This window comes from Ranitomeya variabilis, chromosome 7 (genome assembly GCF_051348905.1).
Source record: "Ranitomeya variabilis isolate aRanVar5 chromosome 7, aRanVar5.hap1, whole genome shotgun sequence".
Lineage (NCBI taxonomy): Eukaryota > Metazoa > Chordata > Amphibia > Anura > Dendrobatidae > Ranitomeya > Ranitomeya variabilis.
In genome coordinates, this window is record NC_135238.1 from 171601180 (window position 1) to 171614033 (window position 12854).

A 12854-nucleotide genomic window follows, 5' to 3' on the forward strand; every position below is an offset into this window, starting at 1 on the left:
GTCTAAAATTGGTCAGCAGCACTGTATAGTGTGGGTCATACAGTGCCTTGCGAAAGTAATCAGTTCCTGGAACTTTTCAACCTTTTCCCACATATCATGCTTCAAACATACAGATACCAAAATGTAAATTTTTGGTGAAGAATCAACAACAAGTGGAACACAATTTTGAAGCTGAACGAAATTTATTGGCTATTTTAATTTTTGTGGAAATTCAAAAACTGAAAAGTGGGGCGTGCAATATTATTCGGCCCCTTTAACTTAATACTTTGTTGCGCCACCTTTTGGTGCGATTACAGCTGCAAGTCACTTGGGGTAGGTCTCTATATCAGTTTTGTATATCGAGAGACTGAAATTCTTGCCCATTCTTCCTTGGCAAACAGCTCGAGCTCAGTGAGGTTGGATGGAGATCGTTTGTGAACAGCAGTTTTCAGCTCTTTCCACAGATTCTCGATTGGATTGAGGTCTGGACTTTGACTTGGCCATTCTAACACCTGGATACGTTTATTTGTGAACCATTCCATTGTAGATTTTGCTTTATGTTTGGGATCATTGTCTTGTTGGAAGACAAATCTCCGTCCTAGTCTCAGGTCTTTTGCAGACTCCAACAGGTTTTCTTCAAGAATGGTCCTGTATTTGGCTCCATTCGACTCCAAAAACAGGCGCAAACCATGATGCTGCCACCACCATGTTTGACAGTGGTTATGGTGTGTTCAGGGTGATGAGCTGTGTTGCCTTTACGCCAAACATATCGTTTGGCATTGTTGCCAAAAAGTTCGATTTTGGTTTAATCTGACCAGAGCACCTTCTTCCACATGTTTTGTGTGTGTCCCAGGTGGCTTGTTGCAAACTTTAAACAACACTTTTTATGGATATCTTTGAGAAATGGCTATCTTCTTGACACTCTTCCATAAAGTCCAGATTTGTGCAGTGTATGACTGATTGCTGTCCTATGGACAGACTGTCCCACCTCAGTTGTAGATCTCTGCAGTTCATCCAGAGTGATCATGGGCCTCTTGGCTGCATCTCTGATCAGTCTTCTCCTTGTTTGAGATGAAAGTTTAGAGGGACGGCCGGGTCTTGGTAGATTTGCAGTGGTATGATGCTCCTTCCATTTCAATATGATCACTTGCACAGTGCTCCTTGTGATGTTTAAAGTTTTGGAAATCATTTTGTATCCAAATCCGGCTTTAAACTTCTTCAACAGTATCAGGGACCTGCCTGTTGTGTTCCTTGGTCTTCATGATGCTCTCTCTGCTTCAAACAGAACCCTGAGACTATCACAGAGCAGGTGCATTTATACGGAGACTTGATTATACACAGGTGGATTATAGTTATCATCATTAGGCATTTAGGACAACATTGGATCATTCAGAGATCCAAAATGAACTTCTGGAGTGAGTTTGTTGCACTGAAAGTAAAGGGGCCGAATAATATTGCACGCCCCACTTTTCAGTTTTTGAATTTCCACAAAAATGTAAAATAACCAATAAATTTCGTTCAACTTCACAACTGTGTTCCACTTGCTGATTCTTCACCAAAAAATGTACATTTGGTATCTTTATGTTTGAAGCATGATATGTGGGAAAAGGTTGAGAAGTTCCAGGGAGCCGAATACTTTCGCAAGGCACTGTATATTGAAAACTTTGCTATACAGTAATGACAGTTACACTTATACTAATTTTGTGTAATAGTTAATCTGCCCCACGTCGTCTAAAACTACATCCTGTGTGATCCTGGCCATGAGGCTATAACAAGATAATCTATAAATTGATGAAAACTACAGTGAATAAAGAAACATTAAAATTTATTGTAAACTCTTTTTTTAACAATCATTTTTGTAGGCATCAGATCAGTTATAATGGCACTGTTAACATAAATAGGCAAATATCTGGATAAGTTTTGTTGCTGCTCGCAATATAGAATCCTTCTGTAAGTACATTTATTGTTTTTTAAAAAATGCCGCACACACACACATGGTTTCCATTCATTGCATGCTTAAAAATGCCCATATATATTAAGAAACAACAACATGAAATCAAATGGTTACGTCGGGCAGCTTTTACAAAACGGAGTATGGAAGAGTCTGCCTTTCGACTCTACATCACAAATAAACAATTGATAGTATACATTTTTCTTTGTAAGTCAGTGCAATAATTTTGTTTTTTTTCATTAAATTAATTAAAATCTAGGTAGTTAACATGAATATACAGTACTGTGTTAGCATCCAGAAAAGTGGATAGATCAAGTAGATGCTATCAGTCTTTTTGTATAGACATTCAATCCTTGTATTGAAATACACAGACCAGCAGTAACGGAACCTCATACATAACGCAATGCATTACACAAGGTCCGTAGAGTAACAGGAAAACATCACATCATTTTTGCCAACATAACATTTATGGGGATAGCCAAAGAAGGGATCTACGTGTCCATGGTGCTGGGTGCACAGAGGTGATAACACGTCACTCTGCCCCAGGTGAAGGAAAGTCTAGCTATGCATCTGGCAATATTTTGCATATTTAATGGGGCTGATGAGTATTATAAGTGCTACAGCCTTCATTAGTGGTAATTAAACTTGCCATATAGAGATTGGTTGATATCACTGCCAGAACCTTTCACTGAAATGAAAGGCTGTCAATAGCTCTCGTTCGTCTTGCTTGCCATGGCTCTTGGAGTTGGGTTGTCATGTCGGGATGGAGCAAGGGCATATATGCCAAGTTTTGACCACCATTTTTTGGTATATTCTGTCTGTTCACAGTAAATGTGACAATTTCACAAATATATTACACAATTCAGGGTTTTCGTTACATTTTGAGATCACTCACTGGGAGCAGGTTGACATAGAACTGGTTTCTGTAACTGGTTTCGCTTGAAAACCCATTGCCAAGGGTCTTTATTTCCTTTATTAATATTATAAAAATTGCTAAAATTTAAACATCTGTAAACTTCTACCTGCAGAAGGGTTTAGTCTTAATGGTCTTCAGAATGTTGATACTTTTTGTTTCGACTGAAGAAAATTCTAAATTCACGATGCATGTGTCGATTCTTCATCACCAGGGTCCTGTCAATGTAACGATGAGACAGACCCTGCTGCTAGTGTTGGATATGTTGGGGTGTCTTTGGCATATGGCACGATCATAGAAGCCGTTACTCATTAAAAGCATCTCGGAGCTACTTTATAAGTATGAGGTATCAAAGTGCAAAAAGTACAAATATCACCTTTTTTAAAAAAAAATAAATTTTGCTTGCTGAATATCAATAATGCAACATACGGCCACGTTTTATCAGTTTTACCAAGTGACCATGCCTTTGAAAGTGCTTGGGATTGGAGAAACATTCAAGCCACGATGAGTCCTCTACGCGACCACCACCTCCTGTGGGGTCTCATGACCACTTTCCCTGGAGTTATCAGGACTTGTCTGAGATTGGGCAAAGTTGATGAAAACCTGGAGAACAAAACCAGCAATAAGTCAACAATGCAGCCATTAGGTTATATAAAAAGGCAGAAGTTTGTAAAAAAATATATATGTATATTAGCATATCACTATTTATATTAAAATAGAATTAAAAACAACTTGTAATTTTTCTCACCACTAAACCTTAATACTACACTCACACTTTCTGTTCAGCAATCTCATCAGCATAGTGACAGATAACACTTTTATACATCAGGTAAGTAGCAAAGGAGCCATATACTGGCATGTAAAAGTTTGGGCACCCCTGTCAACATTACTGCTATTCTGAACAGTTAGGCAAGTTGAAGATTAAATGATCTCTAAAAGGCCTAAAGTTAAAAATGACACTTTTCCTTTGTATTTAAGGTGTTCAAACTTTTGCATCAGCCCATTTTCCTTTTTGTATATATATATATATATATATTTTTTTTTATTTATTTATTTAATTTTTCCTAAAATGCAAAGGAAATGTGTCATGTTTAACGTTAGGCCTTTTAGAGATCATTTCATGTTCAACTTGCATAAACTTGCTTAACTGTTCACAATCGCAACAGCAATTTTGGCCAGGGGTGCCCAAACTTTTACATGCCACTGTAGGTGATGGCCGCAGCTCACCCTTCTCCCACCTTCACACTGACCTTTTCCCAGATTAGAGCATGACCAGGATGAGTCCTGAGAGTCAGTGCATTGCATCCTATGTCCATATGGCTGCTGAAAATAACTTCTTGTATTAGCCTTATGGCCAATGTGAAAATGTGCAAAATTTTCAATTTTTTTTTTAAAACAGATTAAAATAAGGTGAAAAAAAAAATTAATCGAAGTGTCTGCTGTAGGGAAAATGTATATACAGATGCATATTTCCTTAGATTGCTACTGCTCATGGCCCTGGTATGTAGTGTGGGGGGGAATTAGAGAAGCCAAACTTGGTTCAAGCTGCAATGACTGCACAATATACAAAAGGAGAACACAGCAGCACTCTGTAAAGGTCATCGTATACGCAAACACTGACTACAGCCGATCTAGGTCTAGAAATAAAATTCACTTACAAAAATGAATGTTCTTAGCGCATAAATTGGCCAATTCATGTGTGCCCACATTTAAAAAGTAGGCTTGTAGCCCAGGAGAGGCATGTTTGATAAGTATCAGAGTAGTTACCCATCAGAGAAGCGTCACCTTGCCGTAGTTGATGGGCCCACATGAATTGGCCAATTTATGCGCTAAGAACCTTCATTTTTGTCAGTGCATTTTATGTAGCAACAATGGATTCTAGACCTGCTGTATTCAGTGTTTGCATACACTTTGGCTTTTATAGAGTGCTGCTGTATCTGAAGGTGACCTGAACTACTATACAGGCATCTACCTCTCCAAATTTTAATCTATCAAAGTCAGGGGATAAGAAAAGTCAAAAACCCCTAGTTACCGAAGAATCCTGCAGACATTTTTGGACCCAACTATGCAGGTTATCACTTACAAGTAGACAATAATAGGAAGTTTGACCGAGGGCTGACGGTACTGCTCATGTCTCCTCCTGGAAAATTTGGTTGCAGAGCAAGGACAGAAAAAGACCATTTACTCCCACATATGATTTTGTGAAAGTTATGGTTAATCTGACAGCGGATTTTTGCTATGTTTTCTGACAGCAGCATGAGGTAGGGACAGAGACCCCGATTCCAATGATGTATCACATAGTTTACTGGTTGCAGCAGTTGTGATATAATCTCTGCTGCAGATCTAGCAGGGCTCAGTTGTTGAGCTGTTTATAATCCCACAAACACCACAGCTTCCTGCGTACATTGTATAGTGACAGAGCTGTTAATCAGTGCTGGGGGCGTGGTTGGACTAGGAGGCACCAGGACAGTTGTCCTGTAGTGATAATCTCCTGCTGATAAAACACTGATTATATTGCTACAGTAAAACACAGCACAATAATTGGCACATCCCTGTAACCAGGCTCTTTTTCACCTCGTTATGATGCTCTCGGATTACATAGCAAAAACCTGGTGACCGATTCCCCTCAGTTACTTTCGTAAGGTCAGAATGGTAACTGTTGCTCAGTTTACATTGTTGCTACATTTTAGAAAGTCAGAGACAGTCATCTAAGGCCTCTTTCACACTTCAGTCTTTTGGCGTCAGTTTGAATCAGCCGTTTTCGACAAATAGCGGATCCGCCATTTTTTTTTTGCGGATCCGCTATTTTCCCATAGACTTGCATTAGCGACGGATTGTGGTGGATGGTCGTCCGTTCCATCCGCCATGTGACGGATTTGTCAAGATTTGGCGGACGTCATCTAGACATTGATGGACATTATAACGTTTTTTGTCTGCGCCGAAATGGCGGTTCGTGACGGATCCGTCACGTCCGCCATTCCATAGAATGGCCGCCTATGGGCAACAGATCCGTCGCGACCGTCATTTGGCGGATCCGTCGCCCCAATCCGCTTTTTCAATTGTGCATGCTCCAAAAAGTAGATACTTTTCCCAGAGAACCCCCAAGTAACGGATCCGTCAAAAAAACGGATCCGTTAGAACCATTTTCTCAACAATTGTGACGGATGCGTCGATCCGTCACTATGTCGGAGCAGACTGACGCCAAACAACTGAAGTGTGAAAGAAGCCTAAGTAGACCACTACATTTTCAAAGGAAATAATTTTTTAACCGAGTTGACCAAGTGGCAGAAACTACCCCCCCCCACCCATCTAGCGTGTCACAGAAGCCTGATGAATAAGGTAATGTACTGTATTCAAGCAGTCATACCAAATGATTACATAATTAACACACTTTGCGAAGAATTGAGTCAAGAAGTAGAAATCCATTAAGTACCTCATCAAGTGTCGTCTGACTGACTGAGAAGTGAATGATATTCAGGTGTTTCTTGTTAGATTCCAGCAGGTCAAATATACTGGCGACTCCTCCTGCAGATACCGGAACATGGTACTCCGCCATAGTGAAATGTTGTTCCTGTAAAAGATGTTGGATTACCACGAGTGTCCAACGTACTGGTGCCAGTGTTAGGAGACTGACAATGACTTCCAAAATAGGCTCTGGATGGTGTTTCTCCTACTTATGGTATGACGGGGGGCACGGCGCTCCTTATGGGTCATTTGTCAGATCCCAGGAAAGTCTTTACAGTATTCGATATGCAGAGAAATAACATTTTAAAAATACGGATACTAAAGGGGGATATTAGTCTTTCCGCAGATTCAGCGAGCAAATCAGTAGATTGGGTATATGTTTATTTCTGTACAGGGATTATAGAAACTTTATTGCTGCAACACCAGGCGCAGCCCATGGACTCCAGTGGTCAGTGGTGGTATTTTGGGAGGAAACCGACATGTTTTTCTAATCCCATACAACATGTTGAGACATATATGGAGGAACACTATATGGACAATAGTATTGGGACAGTATACATTACAGGAGCTTTTATGACATGCCATTCTAAATCCATAGGCTCTTACAAGATTTTAGATGAGGTTAAGGTCAGGGCTCTGTGAAGCTCAGTCATGTTCTTCCACATCCAACTCTCCCACCCATGCCTTTATTGACCTTGCTTTGTGCACTCAGGCAGAAACTGGTCTTCCCCAAACTGTTCCCACAAAGATGGAATCCTAAAATTGTCAAAAATGTCTTTTATGCACTTGCATTAAGAGTTTTCTTTACAGGAACTAAGGGGCTTAGGCTGACCCCTAAAAAAACATCCCCATAGTGTTATCCTTCCTCCACTAAACTCTTCAAAGTCAGGGGTGGCGGCTTTGCACCACTCCATCTGTAGGTCGGCTTTTGTGCTTGGTGAAGGCTTACATGTAGCCACACTCAAATTTACCAAGCTCTTTAGATCGAACTATTCTTTTTACTAAATTTTAGTGAAAACCCACTGCATGATTAGGTCTTCGATTTTTATACCTGTGTCCTCGGGACTGAATTAACAACCTGAATTAATTGATTAAGAGATAATTGAGAAATATGTCCTATTAATTTATACCATAAATTGTATGCGTGTAAGGAATCTCCTAGGTTGAACGGAGATATAGGCAGAACACTATACTTTTTTTTCAAAAGCCCTGAAAGCTAGAAAACCCTAAAAGTTCTTTCTGCAAATATGCTGTGTTTTTTTAGTGGGTAAGAAATGGGCTTTATTCTTGTTTAAAACGTGGCCTATTGAGGAAAAAAGAGTATTATTTGCAGCTGGAGGGACCATTCCAGATAAATGTAATTTCTCTGTGTTTCAGCTCCAACTCGCCTATACTCTGCGCTCACAGTCCAGTGCTTTACACATAAAAGAACATCCTCTGCACAAACATGTTATTTACAGAGCAGAGAATCTGTGTGCTTACAGCAAACAATAATCTTTTATTCTGAATAATCCATTCACATAGCCAGAAATCACCAACCCTATACTTTGTCATTTTTACATTCAGTACATTGAAATATATATTTTTTTAACTTGTTTTAACTCTTAAAGAATGAGACCGACCCGCCAGTAAAAGGAAGAAAGAAATCAATTATTTTGAAGAATAAAGTTTCAAAAGAATAATTGTTTTCTACCATTCTACTTCATTTCTATAAAGAATCATTTAACTGTATGGGGCCCATTATCCAAGATTTCTCCTGAATGGTAATACGCATATAACACAAATAAAACCCCATCAGGGGCGACTAATTAAACGATCGGCTTTTGTTTTATTTGATACTAGAAAGCCGACACAGAATTATTAAGACGTATCGCAGCAGAGGTTGTTTTTTCACTTTGCTGTTTTGCTGCACAGACACGGCTCTAGGCGAAAACAAAGTAGGATATTTGTTTTGGCAGCAAGTGCTCGGAGAGCATCATTATGAGAACCGGCTAAGGGAAAAGCTCTCAACAGCCCAACATCATAGCCGTATCTGGCCATTATGGAGCTATATCTCCCGTTATCCTCTGTCAGATGAGAGCCAGGAGGCTTGTAACTAAACAGTTGATGGTACATATCAACAATCTAGGGTCAGAACTAACGATTGTACATGTTAGCCGACTTTCCAAGATGCACTAAATGGGACGTGCAATAAGGAATGGAAATCATAATGAAGTAAAAGGTCCATCCTAAATTCCAAGATAGATTTTCTAAAATTCCTAAAAGATTGCAAGCAAATAAAAAAACCTGCTTAACTAATGTACTTTTCCAAATGGTTAAACTCTGTTGGTGCCAGTTAAATTTTTCTTTACATTTTTAGTTGATGGATTTGATTTGTGTACATGCAGCTGCAATTGGCTAATTAGCCACAGTCACTAAGAATAGCTATGAAAGACCATAGGGCCGAATCAAACCTCTTCCACCAGAAAACTGGTATAAAAGCTTTGAATTGTCACCAAAGTTTTGTACAACAGAGAGCTGCATAAAAATGTTGCAACTTTTGGCGTTTTCACGACAGTTTGAATCAGCTCTGCCGAAATAGGCAGAGCTGGGAAGCAGTCAAGGCAGGAGATGGGCATCCCTGGCTCTAGTTGCATTTAAGGCATGGCGCACACTACTGAGAAGAGGAGCCAAGTTCATTAAATGACATGCGCTACGCCAGTCTGGATGAATCTGACCCCCTATGTGTGTGTCCAAATACCATCAACAGTAAGCTGGTCAGTGGACCATGCAGAGTGGCTCGTAAACAGCATCTGGACTTTGAAGATGTCTCCTACATCATGAAAAATTTTGAAATAATTTCTGCTTACTTCTTATCAAGCCACATCCATCTGTTAAAGAGGTTGTCCTTCATGTGGACAAATGAGAACTTACTGGGGACCCTCTCCATGATATAAGTATGCCTTCACAGGGTATCCGGGCAAGAAGCTGGTAGGTAAACCATCAAATGATAGGTCTGCCTCCACTTAGATAAATGTTTGATTATTGTAGGATAATGACAAAATGTACACAGATCACTGGAAGATGAAAGAAATGACATTATCCAAGGGCTGTGGCATCACTTCTGTACATTATTTCTGTTATGCTCTGTGTTACTTCTGTATATGATTTCTCTACAATAACAGCATTTTTGGAATTATTTCTGTGCTGTGACATCACTTTTGAGCTTACTGCATATACTCTGTTAAACCTCTTTCAGACCACCTCCCAAGACTGCATCAGAAAATGTGGTCTTTTGGAGGGTTGCTCTTAATGAATATAGACATTATGTAAAATATATGGTGAAACTTGTGACGACACAGTATTTATTCTTAATTAGGCCAGACTTATTGTTAAGTATGTCAAGGGACATGATCCATTGTTCATATGAGCCTGTACGTTCATCTGTGGAATGTCTGCTAATTACATATTGTATCATCCCCCTGCAGTTTATTATTCTACACACCTTGAAGGACAAAAATTCAGGTTAATTGAGGAATCGAACCACGAGGGATTATCTTTCTCCACATTCCCCTATTCCTGTGGGAGAGTGCTCTGAGTAAATAGCTGTGGAACATAAAAAAGGCGCTTCCTCTGCCTACAGGGAGACTCTACAGGATCAGCCCAAGGAACCATGGCTCCATTTGGTGGAATACAGATCTGCTCCACTGCCCAACACTGAAGCCATGAAGATGTTTGGAGAACCCAGGTTGGGACAATCAGGTCACCTGCCCACTTACCTCAATGTGCTCAGTCAGCCTCCTAAGCTTGCCGCTAGCTACTCTCTGTGGGTGGCCACCAAAAGCGTGGTGCTAGTAGTTGGGGTTGTTGGTTCTGGATGCCCCAAAGTCGCAGAGGTTCTAATCCCCAGTGAGACAGCTAAGGCTGAGACTTTGTCATTTGCACCATCTTGTGTACTTGTGGGGACTGTACTTTATGTTGTTGCTGGCTGGAGCTGGATGTATGCACTACGGTCATGGCATCCGTTGTCTGGAGGATGCCAGGAGCATGGAATGTGACTACAGACTATACCAGTGGGAAATACAAAAGCTGTGGGCCAACCAAAAGTTGAGAGACAGTGGCTATTGCCTATTTTGGGGCAGTGGAACTACCGGCCCTGGGTTTGGATCTTGTGGACTGGGGGCATTGCACTGTGGCCATCGACCTGAAGTTGCTATAAGACTATGGATGTAAGGAATAAAAAATAGTTGCGTCTTTAACCTGCCTATTACAACCCACAACCTCAGATCTTCACAAAACATAAAATATGTTAAATAAAATCTGGTTTAGATAAGGGGTGGTGTTTACAGTAAACAGTTTGCTAAATTGTACCTTTAAATATGTGTTGGGAAATTGTGAGTGCATAAAGTTCGTAATTGTCTTAATGCTGACGGAGAAGTCCTTCAAATGCATCTTCACCGTGAATCCACTTCCAAATCTGAAAATAAAGCAGAGGATCATCGCATTTTAATAAACTGAAGAGAGCACCGTTCCCTTGTTACCATAGAAGCCTGGAGCTTGGAAACGAATTCAGTCTTATAGTGAGAACTAAATGATGGAACATCAAAGCCACAACTGAAAATATCAAGAGCTCACATAAGATTTACAGTACGTCACACAAAGACTTGACATTGTGATTGCCCTCGGGATGGAAGTTATTAATTGCAGGTAAAAGCTTTATTATTATATTAATGCATTCGCCACTATTTAGAAGCCTGGAATTTGTTGTTTGTGATTAGTAAATTCAAAGAGGTTTTCCGGAATCAAACTGAACTGAGAAGAGGCTGCAGCACTCACAGCTTTTCAGTAAGGATCTGATATTGAAAACCTATTATAATGAAGCTATCAATATTCTGATTCTGGAAAACTCCTTCAATAGTTAATATGATGGGACCATCCTATTAAACAGGTTTGACAAACAGCGTTCGTTGAACCTTCTCACAGGAACAAATACAAAACGAGGAGCAATATTAGCTTATTTTCTCATCCAATATTTGGTGGTTTCTATTGAAGGTGTATGTCGGGAGGACTTCCAATGTATACGTCTGACGGAAGGGATACAATGAAAAATTGGCATACAGGTCCCAACTTGATACATATGAGCATTAAGGGCTGATCATCCACGTATACTGGTGGTGAACGTGCCCCAAAGCCCCTGGCAGACGCAGCAGATTTCCTCCTTTATCACGAATGGCTGCTGGTGTGGAACCAACCTTCCCTCATCCCTTACTTCTAACCCATAGCCTTTTTATTTACTGGAATATGATACGGAATAGTGTAGACGAATAGTCCATTTCATACCATTGTTTGGTAATGTAGTGATGTTTACCAGCCAGACAGAGGAATGAAATAATAATTTTTTGTTCTCTATCTGGCAATAGAGCTCTATGGACACATGTTGCTTGTACGTTAGGAGGTTTCACATTGTTAACACTAAACATAAGGCAAACACTTTATTTGAACATCACCAAAGTCTCTTTTTCTTTTTCATTTTTGTTACATCCACTCCTGTTACATAAACAACTGCACCAAATACGTGTGTGATTCCAACCCAAATAATACTCGACAACATTCTCCTGATATCCTAAAATGAAACTCACTGATCAACTAATCATATCAAAATCTTGTATTTTTTGCGTTTTCAGACCTTCACAGATGTATAATTTAGTGCGAAAAGTTTAATAGTAAAAGGATGAAGAATTTCCTCGATATCCTTGTGAGTGAAATACTGTAACGTACTGCACTTCATCATGAAATATAAATTTTCCTTCTTGTGACCTCTACAAAGCCTTCCATAGAATTGTGGTTAGCTTTGTTACATGGATTTTAAAGACTTCTCACTAGTATAATAAGTGAGCAGTATATCTGCATGATACTGAAAACTTAGCAGTACCTACGGTACTTGCTCCCACTGGAAACAAATATTTTAGTCATCAGAGAATTAAAAGGAACTGGGCGAACTGGTCATGCCCCAATACGCTATTAACCTGCAGATGTGGGGTTAATCTGCAGGCTAATACTGTTCTAAAGCCTTGTGGCCACCGTACTGAAAGCCCGGCTTCCCAGAGGAAATTAACTTTACTCCCCCTGTCATCTTCCAGCTTTCAGTCATAGAGGCGCGGGCGGCTTCAGTCATCACTCACTACATAGTCAACGGTGATTAAAACCATACCTCGACACTGACTGACAGCCGACTTTGTACTGATGCACTGCTTAGCTGGCTGTCAGTCAGTGCCGGTGCCACGGTTACAGCCGCCTTTCACTATGGACTGTGACAAAAGCTGTGCCCTTATGACTAAAAGTCAGAGGCTGCAGAGGAATAAAGTTAGTTTCCTCTTGGCAGCCAGATGCCAGCCTCCTTAAGAACGTTATTAACCTGCAGATTAATCCTCTATCTGCAGGTTTATAGCATGTTTTGACATAACAGGTTCCCCTTACGTTTATGTATGTGTTTGGGATCATATAAGAAAAACAACCCTTTTTTGTTATTATGGAATGGTGCACTCATTTGCTCTTGGCAAAATGGTG

At 40.1% G+C, this 12854-nt stretch overlaps 1 protein-coding gene across 1 annotated transcript in view; it reads right to left on the reverse strand.

Annotated features, from left to right (window-relative positions):
• Positions 1-1787: 1787 nt before the first annotated feature.
• Positions 1788-12854, reverse strand: part of ABCA12 (ATP binding cassette subfamily A member 12) — a 243169-nt gene continuing 232102 nt past the window's right edge. Inside the window, exons 55-57 of the mRNA XM_077272263.1 lie at positions 10659-10764; positions 6277-6414; positions 1788-3446 (exon numbers count right to left, since the gene is read on the reverse strand). Of these exons, the coding sequence (XP_077128378.1) occupies positions 3357-3446; positions 6277-6414; positions 10659-10764 (334 nt within the window). The 3' untranslated portion in view covers positions 1788-3356. The remainder of the gene's footprint in view (positions 3447-6276; positions 6415-10658; positions 10765-12854) is intronic.